We start from the raw sequence: 23,404 nt of genomic DNA, 5'->3' as shown, positions 1-23,404 counted from the left end.
CAAAAAAATTTACTTTTTTACCACAGAATTTACGAGATAAATTTTACACATGTACACGGAGATGATATGATCAAAAATATACATGCTACATACAATTCACTGCAGATTTTTACAGGTCTCGTAATGTACCTTTGGGGTTATGTAAAACAAATTTGTGATGTGTAACTAAGTAACTATTCTACAAATAATGATAAAAGATGAAAAAGCTTTCAGATACTACGGCCGTTGGATAACAATGCTAGGAGCAAGATCGAATAGAATATACACGACTGTGTTCGGCCCACGCGTCAAAACTTCAATAAATGTTATTACTTTTTTGCAAAACATCCTTTTTCAGGTTTATTGTTTAAGATCATGTGGAGCCCATTCCTTGCTTTCGAATTTGCCTCCTCCACACTTTGTTGTCTTCATTGTGCTTGAATTTGTTTCGAACATTTTTTGTGTCCGACTATGTTTCAAGCAAACTTTAATTTCGACTTTGTGTTCGACGATGAACTCAAATAGTATTCGACCATGTTTCGACCATGATTTCGACTACGTTTCAAAATTGTAATTGACCAAAATGTTTGATTTCGAACACGGATTTTGGGTTGAACAACATCCCTGTTTTCGACTGAATTCGGTCAAAACAGAAGACGAACACCTCAGTTCGGGGTTTTTAAAGGTCTTGTTTTGCCAAATTGTTAGATTTCTACTGTATAAACTCCTCCAGGGCCATAGATATTAAGGAGACAGACATAGCGTCTTTGATTGACGGCGCTAGTAACCAGATAGTTACATCCTTAAGCTTTCGGTGGGCTTTTTGATCTGGATTAATCGATATGAATACTCTTTTTGCTCGATTGTTGAGGGTTAAACTTAATACTCTTCCATATGGTCCTGATAGTGAATCCATTCTGTACATTAATAAAGAGTGATCTAATAGCACTGGTATACTAAAATTTACTAACTAGTGTTAAAGAAAAAAAGGGAAATGAAAAAAAGTAAAACGGATCGTTTAAATTCAAACTAGAAAAGTGGCGCGAAGTTCAAAGGACTTCGAATAGACACAACCTGACGGTTATCTAATTAAACATTGAAGGTCGAGTTAAAAGTAAATAAACACGATTCACAAAATTCCTCAATACAGAAAACATTTATATCTGACTTTTATGATCAGTAGTCAAATCATATACATACTCCTTTCTACCTTCACCCCACGGGCAAAAAAAGTTTGAGACAAAAAAATTTTTACATTTTTACCACAGAATTTACGAAATAAATTTTACACATGTACACGGAGATGATATGATCAAAAAGATACATGCTACATACAATTCACTACAGATTTTTACAGGTCTCGTAGTGTACCTTTGGGAATATGTAAAAAAAATTTGTGATGTGTAACTAAGTAACTATTCTACAAATAAAGATAAAAAATGGAAAAGCTTTCAGATACTACGCCCATTGAATAACAATGCTAGGAGCAAGATCGAATAGAATATACACTACTGTGTTCGGCCCAAGCGTCAAAACTTCATTAAATGTTATTAGTTTTTTGCAAAACATCCTTTTTCAGATTTTTTGTTTAAGATCATGTGGAGCCCATTCCTTGCTTTCGACTTTGTCTCCTCCACACTTTGTTGTCATCATTGTGCTCGAATTTGTTTCGAACAATTTTTGTGTCCGACTATGTTTCAAGCAAACTTTAATTTCGACTTTGTGTTCGATGATGAACTCAAATAGTATTCGACTATGTTTCGACCATGATTTCGACTAAGTTTCAAATTTGTAATTGATCAAAAAGTTTGATTTCGAACACGGATTTTGGGTTGAACAACATCCGTGTTTTCGACTGAATTCGGTCAAAACAGAAGTCGAACACCTCAGCTCGGGTTTTTTAAAGGTCTTGTTTTGACAAATTGTTAGATTTCTACTGTATAAGTTCCTCCAGTTCCATAGATATTCCGGAGAAAGACATAGCGTCTTTGATTGACGGCGCTAGTAACCAGATTGTTACATCCTTAGGCTTTCGGTGGGCTTTTTGATCTGGATTAATCGAAATGAATACTCTTTTTGCTCGATTGTTGAGGGTTAAACTTAACACTCTTCCATATGGTCCTGATAGTGAATCCATTCTGTACATTAATAAAGAGTGATCTAATAGCACTGGTATACTAAAATTTACTAACTAGTGTTAAAGAAAAAAAGGGAAAGGAAAAAAAGTTAAACAGATCTTTTAAATTCAAACTAGAAAAGTGGCGCGAAGTCCAAAGGACTTCGAAAAGACAGAATCTGACGGTTATCTAATTAAACAATGAAGGTCGAATTAAAAGTAAATAAACACGATTCACAATGATCCTCAATACAGAAAACATTTAAATCTGACTTTTATGATCAGTAGTCAAGTCATATACATACTCCTTTCTACCTTCACCCCACGGGCAAAAAAGTTTGAGACAAAAAAATTTACATTTTTACCACAGAACTTACGAGATAAATTTTACACATGTACACGGAGATGATATGATCAAAAATATACATGCTACATACAATTCACTACAGATTTTTACAGGTCTCGTAATGTACCTTTGGGGTTTTATAAAACAAATTTGTGATGTGTAACTAAGTAACTTTTCTACAAATAATGATAAAAGATGAAAAAGTTTTCAGATACTACGGCCATTGGATAAAAATGCTAGGAGCAAGATCGAATAGAATATACACGACTGTGTTCGGCCCAAGCGTCGAAACTTCAAAAAATGTTATTAGTTTTTTGCGAAACATCCTTTTTCAGGTTTTTTGTTTAAGATCATGTGGAGCCCATTCCTTGCTTTCGACTTTGCCTCCTCCACACTTTGTTATCTTCATTGTGCTTAAATTTGTTTCAAACATTTTTTGTGTCCGACTATGTTTCAAGCAAACTTTAATTTCAACTTTGTGTTCGACGATGAACTCAATTAGTATTCGACTATGTTTCGACCATGATTTCGACTAAGTTTCAAATTTGTACTTGATCAAAAAGTTTGATTTCGAACACGGATTTTGGGTTGAACAACATCCGTGTTTTCGACTGAATTCGGTCAAAACAGAAGTCGAACACCTCAGCTCGGGTTTTTTAAAGGTCTTGTTTTGACAAATTGTTAGATTTCTACTGTATAAGTTCCTCCAGGTCCATAGATGTTCCGGAGACAGACATAGTGTCTTTGATTGACGGCGCTAGTAACCAGATCGTTACATCCTTAGGCTTTCGTTGGGCTTTTTGATCTGGATTAATCGAAATGAATACTCTTTTTGCTCGATTGTTGAGGGTTAAACTTAACACTCTTCCATGTGGTCCTGATAGTGAATCCATTCTGTACATTAATAAAGAGTGATCTAATAGCACTGGTATACTAAAATTTACTAACTAGTGTTAAAGAAAAAAAGGGAAAGGAAAAAAAGTTAAACAGATCTTTTAAATTCAAACTAGAAAAGTGGCGCGAAGTCCAAAGGACTTCGAAAAGACAGAATCTGACGGTTATCTAATTAAACAATGAAGGTCGAATTAAAAGTAAATAAACACGATTCACAATGATCCTCAATACAGAAAACATTTAAATCTGACTTTTATGATCAGTAGTCAAGTCATATACATACTCCTTTCTACCTTCACCCCACGGGCAAAAAAAGTTTGAGACAAAAAAATTTACATTTTTACCGCAGAACTTACGAGATAAATTTTACACATGTACACGGAGATGATATGATCAAAAATATACATGCTACATACAATTCACTACAGATTTTTACAGGTCTCGTAATGTACCTTTGGGGTTTTATAAAACAAATTTGTGATGTGTAACTAAGTAACTTTTCTACAAATAATGATAAAAGATGAAAAAGCTTTCAGATACTACGGCCATTGGATAAAAATGCTAGGAGCAAGATCGAATAGAATATACACGACTGTGTTCGGCCCAAGCGCCGAAACTTCAATAAATGTTATTAGTTTTTTGCGAAACATCCTTTTTCAGGTTTTTTGTTTAAGATCATGTGGAGCCCATTCCTTGCTTTCGACTTTGCCTCCTCCACACTTTGTTGTCTTCATTGTGCTTGAATTTGTTTCGAACATTTTTTGTGTCCGACTATGTTTCAAGCAAATTTTAATTTCAACTTTGTGTTCGACGATGAACTCAAATAGTATTCGACTATGTTTCGACCATGATTTCGACTACGTTTCAAAATTGTAATTGACCAAAATGTTTGATTTCGAACACGAATTTTGGGTTGAACAATATCCCTGTTTTCGACTGAATTTGGTCAAAACAGAAGTCGAACACCTCAGTTTGGGTTTTTTAAAGGTCTTGTTTTGCCAAATTGTTAGATTTCTACTGTATAAGCTCCTCCAGGGCCATAGATATTCCGGAGACAGACATAGCGTCTTTGATTGACGGCGCTAGTAACCAGATTGTTACATCCTTAGGCTTTCGGTGGGCTTTTTGATCTGGATTAATCGATATGAATACTCTTTTTGCTCGATTGTTAAGGGTTAAACTTAACACTCTTCCATATGGTCCTGATAGTGAATCCATTCCGTACATTAATAAAGAGCGATCTAATATCACTGGTATACTAAAATTTTACTAACTAGTGTTAAAGAAAAAAGGGGAAATGAAAAAAGTAAAACAGATCTTCTAAATTCAAACTAGAAACGTGGCGCGAAGTCCAAAGGACTTCGAATAGACACAACCTGACGGTTATCTAATTAAACATTGAAGGTCGAGTTAAAAGTAAATAAACACGATTCACAATATTCCTCAAAACAGAAAACATTTATATCTGACTTTTATGAACAGATTTCTGATCGTAGATTTCTGTCTCTTGTAAAAACGACTACGCCGCTATAATTTAGGAGTCAATCGAGGATTTTGGGCCTGTGGAGCATTCAGTAGTTACTTCTACCAATGTGGATTGAACTTCAATTGGGTCAGAAGAGCTGAAGGGGAGTCGAACTGGAAGTTTCCCTGTTCAAGTTTCCGAGTAGTCTTGGATGGTTACACACTTTTCTCGTCGTCCTCGTTAATGATCACCACTGGTGATAGCCTTCTGCAATTCTCCTCTCTCCAAAAAATTCGGGAGGCCCAGCGTTTCTTCTAGGTCAAGCCTAGCTGCCCGATGGGAAGGTTGAAGTTGCGTCTTAGTGCTTCCCTTCGAAGGAGTGCTCTCTGGGCCTTTCGACGCTATGTCGCCGTTAACGATATGTCTTGAAATATCTGAGGTGACAGACTGGAAAACTCACTTCATACCCTAATCATTTCTCGAATACATTGACTCAATGATCTATTTCTAATGTTGAGGCAGGTTCAGAATTAAATGAAAAGAGCCCTTTGAAGAAGAATTTCACTGCATTTCGTTTCTTTGCAGATGAAGATTTTGTGTTTATTTTTGAAGAAGATGGTTCCGAGATACTTGAACCAAATATTTTCGTTTCTCTTCTTTTTTCCTGCTTAATTATTGAATTTTGAGTATTTATTTGGCCGATAAATTTTTTGGAGCCGCTGGATTATTTTGTCTGAAAGCGAGATCAGGTTATCTGGGGACGTGTCGGTTTTTGAGGTTTATCCGAAGTTGAGAAGCGGCTAAAACCTTCCCCTTTATTGGTTTAAAATAGCGTTGACCCTCTTTTTTTGACATTTTTCTGAATCAGTTACATCTTTTGGTGAAGGGATTCGACAGCGGGGCTCTTGGTTGTTGCCTTCTCTATTGGGTCACTCTTTTATCCCTTCATGTCCGGTTTCGTCTCATCAACATTATCGTCTTCAAATTGGTTTTTCACTCCTCAGTCCAATGCTCATATCAATCTAAACACGTCTCGTATCAAATCTTACTCTGCGTGAGCTCCAATCTCGCAGATTCTCAGTAAACCTGAGAGTCCTCCCCAAAATTAGTCATAAGATTATCTGTTCTTTTGCTTCCTTGTCCACAATTTGTACCGTTCCAGGGTGATCTTTGCTAGTTTTACGAATGCGTGTTCTAAAATTTCGAAGAATCTGTTAATATTGACAGATTTTCACCCGGGGTTGTTTTTCCTTCAAATACAATATTGATCTTACTTCTTTGTCTGCTTGGTTTGTTCTCATGCCCTCGAATTTTCGTTTTTCCTCCTCGATATTCTTTTCCTCTGCGACTTCGTACACTTGCATAACGTTTTTTTTTCTGGTCTCTCTAGCTTTCCTCTAATGTTCGTTTTCTGAATCTCGGGAACCCTCAAGGATTGGTATTTCTGTCTCCATCGCCAACAGTTCTTTTGAGTTGTCCATAATTAAACTTTCTTTGGCAATAGTTGACAGATGAAATTGATCGATCCAGTTTGTCCAATGGGTGGGTGGTTCTACGGTATGATTTGGCAAACAGGTGGAAACTTCCCGCAGATTGGAATCAGTTGACTATGTCATAGTAAAGACAGATCTAATACCACTGGTATACTAAAATGTTATTAGCTATTCTTAAAAGAAAAATAGAGAAAAGCTGATAATTTTTTTCTATTCGAACTAGAAAAGTACCGCGAAGTCCAATGGACTTCGAGTTGACTGAAACTAACAGGTGCCGAATTAAGAGTAAATAAAACACAATGAACCACATCAGACATCAAACACTTCTTGATCAGATGTCATCGTTTCGCATTCTAAAGCCTTTTGTCTGAATTTGTATTGCTTCAAACATCGATGATGCCGTGTTTAACTGCGTAAAATTTTTGGTGCTACCGGCCTGTCATCTGTCGTTTTCACTTGGCTGGTGAATAATCGCTCTCCAAGTAAGTTTGGAGGTTGCTTAGGCCTCATACATCTAGTATTATGGCGATAAGTCAATTTGAATGATAAGTTGCTTTACCGGTGATGTTGTTTTTGTTTTAGCCACTCAAATCGGGTTTCACCCTTGAGGGCCCAAGTTGGGATTGGTCCTTTTCTGCTCTCCCCGCGTTTCCTAACTTGCCTCCTACCCTAAGAAAGTTGGTTCAGTCTGTGCGTTGTTGTGATCAAAGTAATCGTTTGTGTCGTCTCGCCCGGTGTGTTGTACCTTAGGTGAAATTCTCGCTTTGGCTATCGAACAAACTCAGCGGCGTCTTTAGGGGGTTTGTCAAGTGTCATTTGGACTTGATCATCCTCAACCTTCTGTTACCCTGATAATCGAATTTTTTTTCATGAAGATCTCTCCGAATCTTCTTTGCATTGAGGTCTTTTAGATGGATGAGATTGATCGAGCACAAGTCATTTTCTAAAAGAGTTTCATTTCAAATATCAACAAATTGAGATTGGCTGAGTTCACTAACCGTCCACTGGACTAATATCTCAGGTTTTTAAGGTAGTAATATTTTGTTGTAGTGATCGAGAGTAGTTCTAAGGCTAGCTCATTCCATGTTTTTTGGTGATTTTTCAGAGCATCACGGGTCGACTCATGTTGCGACCGGAATAGGTCGCCGAAATGAACTTTCTGCGACCGAAAATTTATCATCCCGCAAGAGACTTGAGTCGCACAAAGTCGCATTATACCCATTTTGAGTCGCAATGGTCGCAACATACCTTATTTGGATCGCGCAAAGTCGCAACATACCTTATTTGGGTCGCGCAAAATTGCAACATATCTTCTTTGGGTCGCGCAAATTCGCATAAAAATTCTTCGGTCGCGCATACCCATTTTGAGTCGCAATGGTTGCAACATACCCGATTTGGGTCGCAATGGTCGCAACCTACACATTTTGAGTCGCAATGGTCGCAACATACCTTATTTGGATCGCGCAAAGTCGCAACATACCTTATTTGGGTCGCGCAAAATTGCAACATATCTTCTTTGGGTCGCGCAAATTCGCATAAAAATTCTTCGGTCGCGCATACCCATTTTGAGTCGCAATGGTTGCAACATACCCGATTTGGGTCGCAATGGTCGCAACCTACACATTTTGAGTCGCAATGGTCGCAACATAAGTCCCCGATCTTGACTCAGGATCTCTAGTGAACTAATAATTTCCGCATTTCTTCGAGCAATTATAGTTCCTCAAATACTGCTTGCCTTTTTTGCATGATTTTCTTCTGTTTTGAGCCCTTAAAGTCAACAACGCTCACCGTTTTTTTTTGCCAAGAGAGGTCATTTGGTCGCATTGAATTTTGCAAGTTGTCCCTTCTTTTTGGAATCTCAGGTTCGATTTTGATCAATTTTGCTACTGCAAGATTAGGTTTTCCATTTAGTTTTTCACTCACTCAAAATGCTCTTGAAAAAGCGAATAATTCATAGACTGTTGAGAAGTAGTTATCAAACATTAAAGATCATTAGTAATGTTATTTTTATTGGATGTTTTGAATTTTCCTGCGCCATTATCAATATTTGTTCTTCAATTGTTGTAATTAACCTTTCCACTAGGCCTGACCTTCCATGATTGCTCAAATGGCCAATTCTACAATTTATGTTTTGTTCATGGCAGAATTCACGAAATTATTTTGAAAACAAACATGTTTCTATTTCCGTTCAAATGGATCTTGGCCTTCTATGTGGTACTATGTGATTTCGAAGAAAACTTTTTACAGGTCTAGTTGATTAGCTGAAAATTTTTTCGGCCGACGGGGATTTGGACATTCTATCCACGCACAATCGGGTGTTTTTTATCCCCATGTTATCCGAAGTGCGACAGAAAAATCTGTATTTTTTATTCTCTATTTGATTATATAAGGGCAGTTTGCTAAGGTCCAATAGTGGCTTAATGATTTCAATTTGTTATCTGCTTTCACACATTGTCTGCACTTCTGGTGGATCAGTTTGTTTTCCTGCTGTATCATCGGCCACCAGATATTTTGTTTCACATTATGTTTTTGCAATTAGGCCCGAGTACGCCTCTTGAAAGCGCTGCCTAGTCACAGTTCGCAGACAGTACCGTGAATGATTTAAGAGCTCATCCTAAATACCGGAACTAATAGACTGGGAGTTCTAGGACACCAAGTTTCTCGACTTTCAAATCAGATAACAATGACCAGTAGTCGAAACTGATTTTAATAAAGAGTTCTGGAATTGTAAACATACAATTTGTGAATCTCATTCGAAGCTTAGGTCATACGACAAAAAAGCAGTTTCGAAGTGAAAGAACATTTCGAATGTGACCAGTTATTTTGGCTTTGACACTAATGATGAAATAACATAAAATGCACAAAGTTAACAACTATCGTCAAGGTCATCTCATGACTATCCAGTTGAAGTGATCAAAGGCATCAATGATACAAGTTGCCTTATCCAGCTAGTGAGGTACTCCAGTCCCCTAATTTAAAAAAATTTAAAAGTGTACTTTTTAGAGTTTTCTAATAGATATATAAATGAGTCACTCTTTTCTATTTTCCGATATCCATTTCTCCATTCTTTCGTTTAGACACTTGAGTTGACAGCCCCCGTTTATTGGTTTGTCGTTTCTGGGAATTCCCTCGTCTTTGCTTGATTAGTCCGATTCTATCTCGTACATATTCCTGCGCAGTATCATAGGCGGATGGAGTGCGTGATTCTATAGTTTTAGTCTCCATACTGAGCACCCGAGACTCTTGTTTTTGTCAATTTTTTTCTCGCACTTCTAGTTGGCCTTGGTCTGCCGTAGATACTGCATGCGTTCCATCTTCGAATCGAATTGATCATAGCTCAATTGAGTGGACCGCATAATCTTTTTCAATATTTCCTGCAATAAAACGATCCGGGATTTTTGTCGTATATTCAAACTTGAGTTTATTCTGCTCTTCTGCCTCTGCGTGCGTGATTTTGAGGTTGCCGGATGTGGTTGAGGTCTCTCTCAGTTAAACCTTTTTCGCTTTCTGTAACGTCACTAATCTTAACGGGGCTGGTGTCCACTTCCAATGCTGGCGGAGAATTTGCATCTTTTCTTAAATCCACTACCTTCCGATGATATGTTGTCCGTATACTAGTCGGTGTTTTAAATGTGAATGGTTGGTTCTTGTCTAATAAGGATCGTGGTAGCTTATTGTCCGTTTGCCTCGCGTTGGACCCCAATTGATTTTTCCACTGTTCGTCTTCTTCCATTCGATGACGATTTTTTTGTTGTCGAACCGGTGATCTTTTACCAATCATGATGCTTCCGGTAAATTAGGACCAGCCAGTACAGCATTCCAGTCGCCCTCGAGGTCTTTTTGTTGCGTCCGCGCACCTCTTTCCGCACTAGATTCAAGTGGGATGGTTGAATACGATGCTTTGGAGTTTCAGATGGATCATGGATATCCCTCGTCAGAACCACGAAGGGCTTGTGAATTGAACAATACACGCAAAAGGATTCTTTCAGTTCTTCTTTCAAACACCCCAGTCAGCTTTTAATTAATTTGACTAACAGCTCGACCAATTTTGTACTACGGTGGTTATTGGCTGTCGCTACTAATGAATCGTTATTGTTAATTTAGCAATGCTCCGTTATCGTTTTTCCTGCAAGGAGAGATGCGTGGTCGACGCCGATCGCTTCTGGAGTTCCGTGTAACTCCTGATGTCTTAAAAGTTTGATGGTATTATTGGCGTTGTTCAAGAAGTTTACCGTCGGGAATTTTCAGAACCGATCATTGGCCAGTAGGATATACACTTCATTTCCTTTTTCATTATTTCTAGGACCTGCAAAATCTACTTTTTTTATTTAATTGATTCACTAAATTTCTTTAGTGGTTACTAATCTACATTGGTAATCAATGGTTTTAGATTCTTATCAAGTGTAGAGCAAGGCTTTTTGGCGAGAATGCAGCCTCTGAGTTCCATCAGTGTCCTGTCTCGGATTGTTAATGCGGCTATCAGTTTTCTGTTGAAGATCCGTGACAGTTTTGCTTATAAATTTACTGTCGATGTCACCTGTACCGTTGTGTCCGACTCCGTGTCTGTTGGGATTAGTAAAACATCTCAATCTCGGTTTAGTTCTCCCTCTGAGCTTTTGTCAGCCACTTGGCTGTATTCAGCAATTAAGTTGACTGTTGGACGATCGATTAAAATCCGAATACGAGCTTGTTTTGGCCGACTGCCAAAGTAGAGAGCTGCTCTATTCCTTTTATTGCGATCTCTCTATCGTCATTTGTTGAGTGAAGTTGTTTTTAACGATTTTTCTCGTTTTTGGTTCTGTCGTAGCGAATATTTCTGAACTTTGACTAGTTTTGTGCAGCCTAGTTGTGCAATAAGAATTTCCCTACTGGATATATAGAGTGAGTACGCTATCGATTTGTCCGAAATGGGTTGATCAATTACGTTCGTGCTCTCGATCAATTTAAAAGATTCAGATTATACTGGAATGCTCTTTTGCGAATGTTTGCTCAGTTTTTCGATTAAGTCGTTCGTTATGAGATCAAGTTGGCTACAACCATTTATTTATTGTTTTCAGATAGCTTAGGGGCTTTCTTTCTGTAGAGGATTATTTTTACAAACAATGAACGAAACCCATTTTGGAACGAACCGGCTTTTAGTTCCACTTCGAAGTCAAACCGAAGTGATAAATATATCCATCTTGACAATCTCGATCGATAGGTTTTATTTGACCGGTGTGATTTAAGTATACTAAGCAACGCCAGATGACCTGTCACGAATGTTGGTCGTTTTTCGTATAGGTAAGTTAGAAAACGTTCAATAAACAGTTCTACGCTTAGTAGTTCTAACAATGTTGCAAAAAAATCACCAAACTAGAGTTTTTTTGCCTGAGAAGCTCAGAAAAGTAAATCATCAACAAAATTGTGAGAAATCAAACGTGCAAAAGAAGTTCCGATTTTTAAAAAATCCATCCTTTCTACCCATCTCTTCTTCAACATCAACTTCTGTTATTACTTTTCGCTGCTATATGTGAAAAATTTCCTCAAAAAACAGTTTAAAAGACGAACTTAGTCATTGAGTTCTCCTAAAATAATCTGTTGAAATTTTGGAAAATGTTGCCCAAAAAATTAGGCGCTTTTCTCCTCCGCTCACTTACAATTTTTATTTGTGACAAAGACGCTCTCAGAAAAGTAAATAAGGGTAAAACGCTCAAAAGTTTAGTTTCCAAAACAGCTTTACAGGGGAACCGAAGATGGGGAACAACTTTTCCTGCAAGGAACAGCTTTACAGGGGAACAGTTTTACAGGGGGTGATGACGGATCTGAGTCCATGTCATATCTGCATCTGCCTAAAAAACTATAAAATCATTGCTGAAATTACCACCCTTTTGCTACCCTAAAAACCAATTTCAAGCAAAAAAAAATTTTTACAAATCAATTCTTCATTTTGACACACCTAAGTTGTCTTCCAAACATTTTGATTGTCATAAATAAATTATATATAAACTGCAGTTTCTTATGAACGGATTTTTTTTGTAAAGAAAATTTTTTGTATAAAAATTTCTTCACAAAACTCACTACAAATGAGTAAGTCACTATAAAATTTTTTTATTTAGATTCTAATTAAGTGTTTATATAAAACCAATATGTATATAAAACTACTCGAGCTTGAATATTCCGTAATTTTCTTCGAAAATAGTCGAAACAAAAACCGTTGAAGAGTTTTTGCTTAGTAAAAGTCAGAGTTATCAATAGTTTGTATCAAACCAGAAGATCTGTAAAACGCGGCAAGTTTTGAGAAGTAGGTTGATACTGGACCTAAGATTATCATGTGTACTAATGTTACTATGCAAAAACTCTTCAACGGTTTTTGTTCCGATTATTTTTGACGAAAATGACGGAATTTTATGCTCGGGTGGTTTTTTTCTCCAGACAAAATTCGACATCTTAACTATTTAACGATTGAAACAGTCTAGTTGCCATAACTGCTACGTTGCCAGGAGCAAAATCTATCACTTAAAACGACGCGTGGTGAATAATTTTTAAAAAATCTCAAAGTTTTTTGTTTTTTATTTTTTGAAAAATTGATCAGTTTTTAGAAAACGAACTGCTCCTTAGACCTTAAAAGGCAGTCGGAACTTTCAGAGCTTCGCTCTGACTTTAGCAGTCTTGTTTTAAGTTTAACTCAAGCATGTAAACGATCTAGTTTTTGTATGCTCAAATTAAGTTCAGCTTTATTGTGTACTAATTTGAACTTAAAAGTTTGGAACTACATTGTTAGTTAATAAAGTCTGAAGCAAGCAATCCAATATGACTTATATACGAATCAAATTTTAATTCTTCATAATACAAACTTAAAAATATACACAAAAAAGATACACAAAAAAGTCATCATTGATATAGGATAGAACAACGAGTATAAAAATAAGTTCTGTTAGACAGTCCAAGTCCATTAGACCTAAACTAATTCAGTTCTTTTTCTTTTTTTGTTCAGATTTAGTTCGCTTATTTTCCTTTCTGTTCATATCTTTTCTTTATTTGTTCACACATCTTCACCTCCTATCGTCGCCATATGTGAGAGCGATCATCTGGTCTGTCAGGGGCAGGTCCAGGCTGAAATTATGGGAGATGGCAGCGAAGCAGGACAACACAGCCTTCATTGCTCTCTTGGCCTTGTCATTCCTGTCACAAATCTGCATCATTTTCTGCACGTCCTGAAGCGAGTACAAAATCGAAATCTTCAATCGAGGAAACACAAGAATTGGGGATGACGCAAGAAGATAACACAAGGATGACACAGGAGTACAAAATTTTATTTCTGACAATTAAAAACAGATTACCGGCAGATTTAAAAATTGAAGCGAGTTTAAAATCGAAATCTTCAATAGAAGAATTACAAGAATTGGGGATGACGCATGAAGATAACACAAGGATGACACAGGAGTACAAAGTTTTTTTTGACAATTAAAAACAGATTACCGGCAGATTTAAAAACTGTTATTTAAAATTTTAGCATTTAGGTAGAGAGCATTTAGTTAATTATATTTACTGTCAGAATTTTAATTTTTTTTTATATAAACTTCTGTTTCGAGGGTAGCGCTCAATTTGTATTTCTAATAGAGTTTCTTTTTGTTAAAAATCCTTTAAGTCATATACAAAAATCGAAAACGCTCCTCTTGTTTTAGTGTTTTGATGTTTTGAGGAAAATGGTCAGCCAATGCAAGATTCATGTTCATCTTGATAAGTAATAACAAAAAAGGGTCAACAGTTTTTCTGAGTGAAATGCAGATCGATTTTCAAAACGTATGATTTAGGTAATTGAATTACGTTTTCTGAGCTTGTTGAGGCAAAGCCCAACTTTGTCCCAAATGATTTTTTTTTAATTATGGACAGTTTTGACACCCTCACAATTAATATTTACTAGCGCCCAAGGCGTCTCTAAATTCATTTTAAGGATACTTGATCAAAAAGAGAATCAAAAAGCGGCTGTTCAAACAGTAAGGGTTTCCAAATCTTAGAAGGGGCAAACACTCTTTGCCTTGAATTCGCAATTCGCTAATATGCTAAAAAACCAGGATCATGTTAACATCCTCCCCCCCCCCTCCCCCCCATCCACCAAATAGACCAAGTTATGATCCTGCACCCCAGAGCTTAATATAATATAAATTGAATTTGCTAAGCACTGCATGTAAAATGCTCGATTTGGCTGAAAAACCCTCAATTTAGAACCAAGTTAACATCCTCCCTCCCAAACGGCTTTGAGGGGGGGGGGATGGGGGGATGTTAACTTGGTCCAAAAACCATGTATAACATGAAAGATTCTACTCCATTTTAATTCTCCAGTTTAGAAACTTATTGGAAACTACATTTCACCGGTATATTTTCAATAACCTTATCAAGAAGAGAACTAAAGGCTAACCGTAAGTTTGACCTTTGACCCCACTTGAAGAGTTTTGATGGAGTAGTAGAGGGCTTTGGCCTGAGTCTCCTTGTACACAGTATTCACTGTCCCCGAATTGATACTTCGGGGGTTTTCTGGATCGGAGGGGGGCGAATCACCCCCATTAGATCGACCGAATGGGAAGTACGCTGGCAAGAAATGTTGAGTGTTGATCCTTCGCAAGCTGAGAGCTAGTCGGTGCTCATCTAAAATATATATACAATATACATGCGTAGAAACTAATTCAGGATCTTATTAACATAATCCCCCTTTCAAGAAACATAGGAGATTGTTAAGTAGATTACTTAAGTCGAAACTTCGCAAAATTTGAATGCAGCAAAATTAGAACTCTCAAGAGAAAGCTCCTGTGCTAGCTTACTGCTTTTATTTACGGGTGGGGAGATTTTTCAGTAGATACCATACCATAGGAGGGGGGACCATACCATAGGAGGGGGGAAGGTTGGGGGTTGTTAAGTAGATCTCTAATTGTTTTATGTTTTAGTACTTAACAATTTCATAAGACAAATTCTCAAGGATCAAAAAAGAGTGATACCAATTATTCCTGATTTGAGAGTGCCAGATGTCATGTTACAAAAGTAGAAAAATAATTCAACTCATTGCACCTTTTTTGACTTATTTTTCAAGAAGTTTTCAACTATTTCATGGAAAAAACGGCACGCAGAAAAGTTTTTGGGACATTAAAAAAGCTCAAGGCAGTTTTCTATGAAACATCCAAAGTAGTTTTTCATGAACCATCTGTTTTAAATAAGTTTGAGTGCTTTTTTATTATTCATTAAAATTGAACGATAGACCAGCTGAGCTGTCAAAATTAGCCTTCTTTCTTTGTTTATAACTATCATGCAAAACATCTGTGCGTAGGTTAGTAAAGTTAACATATATATGAAAGAAAAAATGAATCACATAAAACTCCTTTTGATCAACCGTTTTGACTCTTACATAAAAGACTGAACTGAAAAAAAAAACGACAGCAATTGTAGTTATATTCGTATCGTTTTTTAAAAAAGTTAACTAGTTAATTATGGCAAACTTTAGCTTCGCTCACGTTTAGAATGAGCAAAAAATGATCAAAAAGAAGTCAAAAGGTTCAAATTATGGTTAATAAGTAAATTTAAAATTTGTATCTTTTTCCGAGTGAACGGACAACAAAGGCATCAAAAGTATAAACAATAAACAAAAAGAGATCAAAAATTAAAACCAATCTACCCCTGATGATCAACTAATTTGCTATCTTGGCAAAAACATGGCGACATAGATCAGATCGTACTGAAAACAGTTTAAAACTAGAAAAGCCGGTTGCTGTGCAAGTATCAGAGATGGTTCCGACTATCTTCAAAAAAATAAAACTACAAAAAAAACATGCTAAATATTAATTTTGTACGACTCAAAATTTCACACTTGATCTTTGATATTGTCCAAAGCTTATGGTTTTTCAATAATTTCTTTTCCCAAAAACTATTCGATATGGATTAAGGGGCAGTCGGAACATTCAGGGCTTTGTCCTGATATAGGAGCACTCTTGTTTAATTCAACAATCGAAATAATTGACTCGCTCAAATTATTCATTGTGAAAAAAGAAAGTGAGATGCAAAGGTTTTAGCAAAAGCAAATCAATTCATATGTTCTTTCGACGTAGGTCGCACAATTCTGCGTTTTTATTCCGACTTTCGATAAAAGGGTGAAGTATATGTGCTCGCTGTTGTTTTTTTTCCTTCAGACAAAACTCCGATGTTCAAGTAATCACGTTTGAATACAGTTTTCATACCATCTGAAAAGTTTCTGAGCTGAAATTTAAAAAAGATGTTTTAACTCTGACCTTTTTTGTGTAATGCAGTGACGGCTTGAAAAAGACCAGTTTGGCTAATTTTGGACAATTTACGCGAGATATACTTCTTTCTATTAAAACGTAAGCGGCTATTTATTCTTGCTCAGAACTCCTTCTAAATTGATTTGAGGCACAAAGACGCCAAATACATAATTTTGAACTTAACATAACCTTTGAGGGAAATATTCGTATTCGCATGTTTTTTATACTATAATCCGTACCTCAAAGTCTTGATTTGTTATTTCAATCATTACTTAGCATGTTCGCAGCCATTTTTTTTACAATAAGATGAGAATATTTATACAAAGCTGAGAAAAATTGACATTTACCGGAAAGTGAGGGTCCGTTTTGTGAGGAGGAATGGCGGTTGCTCCTTCGTTTTCTCAGTAGGTTTGCACGAAGGCCGGATGCAGGAGTTGATTCGGTAGTTGATGTTATTGTTGTCGTCGTCGATCCATCGTTGCTGTATGGACTGGTCACAATGCATTCGTTCTCTCTATCACTAGTCACTGTGGTTTCTTCTGCCGCTTCTTTATCATCAGACTAAAACCAAATGTTAAATGATCCGGGTAAAAATACTACACAAAAATCGCCCAAACTGACCAAAGTTAGATACATTTTCTGAACAAGGCACAATTATTTAACCAAAAAAACAACATTAATTTTTAAACATACAGAATGCTCAGACACAAAAAACAACATAGCTCACTTGTAACGCCATTTTGTAGTGATCCTTTTTGCTTAAATTTTTCTATTGCAACTATTTGATTCCAGATGAATTTTTCGATTCACTCTTTTTAAAACGCTACTTATAGTGGAATTTGCTACTCATTGATTTATCCTTTAAATATATTCCAAATCAATATTCCTTCAATTTATCTAGAGATCTAAAACAGACTAGCCGTCAGAAAATTAAATTTTGAATTAGTATAAGCTAACCAATTGGTTTGAGGTGTCCATTCTGTGCTCCGAGTTGGACTCGGGTTCATCCAATGTAGGAAAAGACACCTGATGATGTCGTGATTGTAGATTGGAGTTCCTGCCAGTCATTTTGTTCACGTCCAGGCCCTCAAGAGACCCCTCACCTGAAGGACTCCCGGAAATGGAATCCAAAGTGGCCGCTAGAATCTTCTCGAAGACTGAAGAAGGGCTGGACTTTCTGTTGTTCTTGTTGATGTTGTGGGGTCTCATACTGATCGAACTAGTATCTTGTAGTTCCATTTCGGGAAAGAGAGAGGAGCTGGAATTGGTGTTTGTGCTCATTCTTCTAAGGTAATTTTCCAGCTTTCAGCTAAATAAACATATTTTTGAATCATTTGTCATTATTTTCACTCAAAGTATTATTTCTTTATTGTTTGTTCTATTATTTCGACTACAGAAATCCAGAAGCGAGAACTTTTCTTAAGGGAAGGCGGTCTTTTTTCAAAATGCACCAAAGATCCCGTTTTTTGGGACGCGTTCCTCCTCAGAAAATTATATTCAATTAAACTCTTTTGATTAAATTTTTCTTAGCTCAGTTTTCTCATTTAGTAAAGAAAGTTGAAGTGAAAATGTAGATATATCACTTTTTTGAAAAGACCGGCTTTTACCCTCATACTGCTAGGCACAGTCTTAACTAGAAGAAATCATAAGTGCTTACCATCCACGGGGTGTTTCGCAGAATTTAGTAAAAGTTAATAGGATTATCCAATCAGAAAAGAGAAATAACTCATATTCTATTAAGCAAAAAATAAACTAAATCAAACAAATAAATCAAAAAGCAGCACTTTGTTTCATTGTAAATTGATTCAGTTAATTTTAGGGAAGAATTTCCGAGAAAATTTTTAATTTCGCAGCTTTCAAATTATTTTACAGCAGGGGTCAATATTAAAGGTAACAATTAGTTTTTGCTGATGTCTGAGTCTGACCTAATCATCCAAACCAGTACATGACAGACATATTCATAATAAGATGTTCAGAATTAAGCTGCACGAACTGATTTAACAAAAAATGCCAGTGTAATATATACTAAGCAGAAGTTTCATTCAGATGTTTTAATTCTATAATTTATAGCTTATTAATTTACCATCTTTAGTCTATAGCTCAAATTGACCATTTTTTATCATTCGCTTTTTGTGCTTCTGCACGAGAAGTAAAGCTCTCTATAGCCATTTACTCTTTTTGATAATCTGACAGTTTGCAGAAAAACTTGCAGAGTTGAGGCTTTCATCAGCAAATTAAGACAGTGTTGTTGTTGTTATTCCGATCTCAATAACAAAAATGTTGCCAAAAACAGGCCGAAAACAGGCCGAAAACTACAAATTTGCCTGCCACCATTTAAAATCAAAAAAGCAGAACAAAAAATGTCATGCATTGCCCTTAGTAACGAACATCAGTGAGGAATATAGGTGTTTCTCAAGTAGCAGAATTTTTTTCTTCAAAAAAAATCTAAATTTCAACAAACATTTTCAACCCTGAAAAATCCCTAGGTTGCTCAATAAATATGCGCAGCAAGCGAATTTTCGCAAAAAAAACTCTTTTGATGGCTCAAAATGCTTTTGAGCCATTTTTGGAATGTTTTGATCGAACCGCATCTTTTTTGCGCGCTCCACACTAAAAATTAGTACAACTGGAACTGATAATTATGGGGTTCTTCAATGTAAAACGAACGTTGTACGAACAGTGGTACCATAAAGGGGTTTTGAGTATGAGAAGAAAGGTGTCCATCCCTTCTCCGCCTCATATTAAATCCGCCCCTAAATTTGGAGACGTTTTGCCTTAGCTGACACTAAAGCTAAAAAAAAATATGGACGCTGTATCTTAAAGTCTATGAGCCAACAAAATAAAAAACTTTTTGTCAGAGTTAGATACCAAGCTGAATTTCAAATTGAACACTCCAATGTAGAAGTTTTTTCGAGTGTTTTTCAAAAGCTTAGATCAAACAAATCAAAATCAATGCCACTTAAACTCTGTTATGAAAACTTGGAGTGTTACCAAGTAAAATTATAACGGAACTATTTTCCTTATAGGACTTTGCTTTAATTTTTTGCAGTGTTTTGAATTACATTGGCTGTAGGCACCGAGAAATTTTATTTATAGTAGCCAGTTTTCACCTGTTTCATTTTTTTTGTGGTACTGATCCCTTAAAATCAGTAGGATCACTTCATTATGTTACTTTTATAGCTCTTGCTGATAAGGTTCCACTCTTGACAGTCGGTGATTTTATGTTTTAACTTACTCATGGCAATAACGACCAGTTTTGTGCCATTTTTGTACTCTCTCAATGAATATCTGGGATAAACTTTTTAACACAGATTGTGAGCATTGTATCTCATCATGTGTGGGTTAGGGGACCAATTTGGTCACTATATTTTTCAATTGTTGAGTTGGATTTGTCTGACAGGCGGTAGTGTCATTCCAGATGCTCGTTTTGCGAGCATTCTTCTGTCTGCTTTCTCCGATGTAGTTTTGTATAGATTTTGTTCAGCTCGCGGACTAAATCACTCAGAATAAAATACCTCATATAATAAATTTCTGCATTTTATAAACCAATCTCAATCCTGATAGAACGTCATTAGACCATATAATCCGCTTTGAAACGTATGTGATCTAACAAAACCAAAATAAATAAAGCACAAAAGCCGATCTGCAAATACAAAAAATAGGTAGGTATTACGCGGTTGGTATTCAGTATGATTTTGGAAATGGGAAAATATGTGATTTGAGTTTTTACCACAATCACCACAGCAAAATCAGCTGAATGAGAGAATCGCCAAATCATGGTTTCCCAGAACACGACAAATAGCAGCTCTATTAATTGCAATAAGAAAAGGTAGAAATAAGCCTAGAATTAGAAAAAATTTCGGCTTGCTCTCGTATTCGATCTTGCGACCTAATAATTATGAGTCTCCTGCACTAACCAATGATCCACGCAAGCTTAATAGAGCACAAACACTAGCCACAAATAAAGCAGAGAACAGATATTATGAAATTTCGACTGCTAGATCGTGATTATAGCAAAAGTGCTACCAAATAAGTGAACACTTTCTAGTTAGAACACAGTTGAAAGATGCCCGAGAGAAAACGAGCCCGGCCTGAGGGAGGGCACGAAGTGCCCGATGGCGGCTCTTTTGCCCGAGGCTATCTTCAACTATGTTCTAACTGTTGAAAAATATGTTTTTGCTCTTTCTGAGGGAAAGAGCCCGAAAAATTGTGAAAGAGCCCGGAAAAGTGCGAGAAATTATGCAAATGATTTCTTTTTCATTCATGCGTTCTAATATTTCATTTTTCATTCATGCCTTGTCGTGAAAAAACATGTGTGAAAGAGCAAAAACATCTCTTCCTATTTTCAATGAATACTTTTATTTGCGAGTTAGGTTGGGAAAAAAGAAGGTTCGTAGTTACACTATGCTGAAATTTTAATTTTGTTTTGCATCTGCTTTTAATAAAGACCACCGTTTTTTGTCCGTGTTGAGAGTAAGCATTTTGTTCTTCAGCCACGTATTCATCTTGTGATAGTTTTTTACTTCGAATTCAGGAGCTCTCAGGCCATACGAAAATTTTTCTCAGTTATGACTCTTATCAAAGCCTACGGTGTCAAATGCATTGCTCAGATCCAAAAAAATAAATCCAAAAAAGTGCTTAAATCCAAAAAATGCTTTGCTTAAATCTAAAATTTGGGTTGCGTAATTACCGCGATTCTCATTGGTTTCTTTTCGTGGTAATGTTTTTCACGCCTATTTGTTATCTTTCTGGACGGGTTTTATCAATTGATTTATCAAGGTACTTTTGATGTTGCCTATTTGATACTTGTTCTTGTTTAGCTTCTTGATGCATTTCGAAACGAGTTCTATTTTGATGTATTCTATGTTTCTTGACTTCGAAAATTATAAAATTATGAAGGGTCGCTACATCTGCTAAGTGTTTTGAGGTGTCTGACTGTGTATTAAATTCAATACTATAAACAATTTTGTTGCTTGACGATGGCCCTTCTTCCGTCGACCATGATCAATGAACTAACCAGCCCCGCGATTCTATGTCTTGAGATTATTTTTTGTTGCCTCTTTATATCACGATAAATGGTTAGCTAGATCGTCCTTTGGGATATTCTTTCATCTAGCTCATGATTTTTTTGACTGTTGTTTGGCTGTTATTTCATTTGGCTGTTATAGAAACGCACTCTGGCTTACCGACTGACTAGTCTACAATTGCAGAAACTATAGTTTTGTTTCGCTCTTGACTCCTTGCAGATGGCCGTTTAGTTCTTATTGTTTCAGATCCGTTGCTTTTACTGGTTGTAACGGCTCCTCTATGATCATAACCATGTTGTTTTTGCTGGCCAATTACTGCGAGCCGTTCTTAGCCACAAAAGAGTTCTTCCTAACCATTCTCAGATGATCTCAGTTTTTCTAGGAGTCCTACTTGTTATTCTCCATCAGCGATCTGGACGTGCATAGTCTGGCCGCGTGTCCTCGCTTTGAGCATTTCGAACATGGGTCATGTAGTTATGTGGGGAGAGTTTCGTTTTCCCACATTTCACATTTGTAGCTTGCGCTCTCATATTTTTAGCGTTGTTTTGTGGGCCAGGCTTAGCTCTGGTGTGTATTTGGTTTTTAATTGTTCTTAGGTTTTCAATTACCTTAAGGTTTTTAGGCTTTCTCCGTGTTTTTGTCGCAGCATGAAGTCCTTCTAGATGTCATCATTATCTTCTAGATGTCATCACCGTGATCTTGTCACCAACCCATGCATCTTCTCTGGTTCCCTAGTCCGTCACGGAACGAGATGCTAGTCTACTAACTCGGCATAAGAAAGTTCGGGCTTTTTCCTATGAGCTAGCTCGTAGGAAAATTTAGTTTTTGACCACTGCGTTTCTGGAATTCCCATCTAATCGTAACGCAAATTATTCATTTGTACTCCGCCTTCTTCTCATTCTCGCCGTTGACCTTGCAATCTCGACTCCAATTCTCGGTCTTCTAATTGAGTGTTTGCTTCATTTTTATGTGTACTTCTCACAAGTAAGTTTGTTGGAACTATCATCACAGGCTTGTCTCCCAATAGAATAAGCAACCATCTGAACAATCTTCCTTCTAAATCATTTTAGGGGGAAAATGTTCACTTGGTTAAACGAACTATTTTTCAGCCAATCAGATTTAAGCATTGAACATGCAAGCCTTAAAGCTTGAATTTACCATTTAGTTTTAGAGGGGAGATTGTTCACCTGGTCTATTGAGGGAGGAGATTGTTCACATGGGCCAGAATAAGCATGTTAAGATTGCCTTCAGACTAAATTGCCTTTAGGAGTATGGGCATAAATTTGGAATAATTCAGCGGTGGTTATGCTCTTGGTTTTTGCCAATATTGGTTGAATCTGTAATTGGTTTGTCATGTTACCCTACGGCTGCCCAATTTCTTATTACAATATTCAGCAGAAAGACGCAAGCCGCGTCCTTACTACTGAAAGGTTGATAAGTCGAGAATCGAATATTCAGTACGTCTTCTCATTTTAGTTAACACAAACTCGAATGAGCAATCCTCACAAGCATACAAGCTAATGATTGTTACTAATAATTCCTAACGAAGGACAAAGCATTTTCGTATAGCTCAAAATTACATCCACGTACCCTTATTATTTCTCTTTTTCTTAAAGTTTCTTGTTTTTTATGAAGGCCTACCATTTGTGGCTCGACACTTTCTACCTTTACTGCTCACTTTTTACCCAAGAGAAAAAAGTGTCATAAATTATATTCGAAACAAAAATTTGACTCATTGCCAAATCAGTTTTTACACAGAGGCGAAGCGAAGCTTCGCATCATTTCCGATACGACGCAAGCGCAGCATCGCAAACTTCGCAGTTTTTTGAGATTTATAAGA

The 23,404-nt window shown here is 36.6% G+C and overlaps 2 protein-coding genes across 2 annotated transcripts in view; both read right to left on the bottom strand.

Moving 5' to 3' along the window:
- LOC134840527 (coiled-coil domain-containing protein 13-like) overlaps positions 1-23,404 on the bottom strand; it is a 213,220-nt gene that overhangs the window by 133,943 nt on the left and 55,873 nt on the right. The gene's annotated exons all lie outside the window — the stretch shown is intronic.
- Positions 13,068-18,579, bottom strand: LOC134839477 (uncharacterized). Its single transcript, XM_063855045.1, has 5 exons — positions 18,195-18,579; positions 17,495-17,846; positions 16,885-17,098; positions 14,692-14,918; positions 13,068-13,486 (listed from the first exon to the last, which is right to left on the bottom strand). Exons 2-5 carry the CDS (start codon positions 17,816-17,818, stop codon positions 13,325-13,327), a joined length of 927 nt encoding a protein of 308 aa, XP_063711115.1. The 5' UTR covers positions 17,819-17,846; positions 18,195-18,579; the 3' UTR covers positions 13,068-13,324.

This window comes from Symsagittifera roscoffensis, chromosome 2 (genome assembly GCF_963678635.1).
Source record: "Symsagittifera roscoffensis chromosome 2, txSymRosc1.1, whole genome shotgun sequence".
Classification (NCBI taxonomy): Eukaryota; Metazoa; Xenacoelomorpha; order Acoela; family Convolutidae; genus Symsagittifera; species Symsagittifera roscoffensis.
The sequence above is the reverse complement of the archived record's forward strand: the minus strand, read 5'-3'. Positions and strand labels throughout refer to the sequence as shown.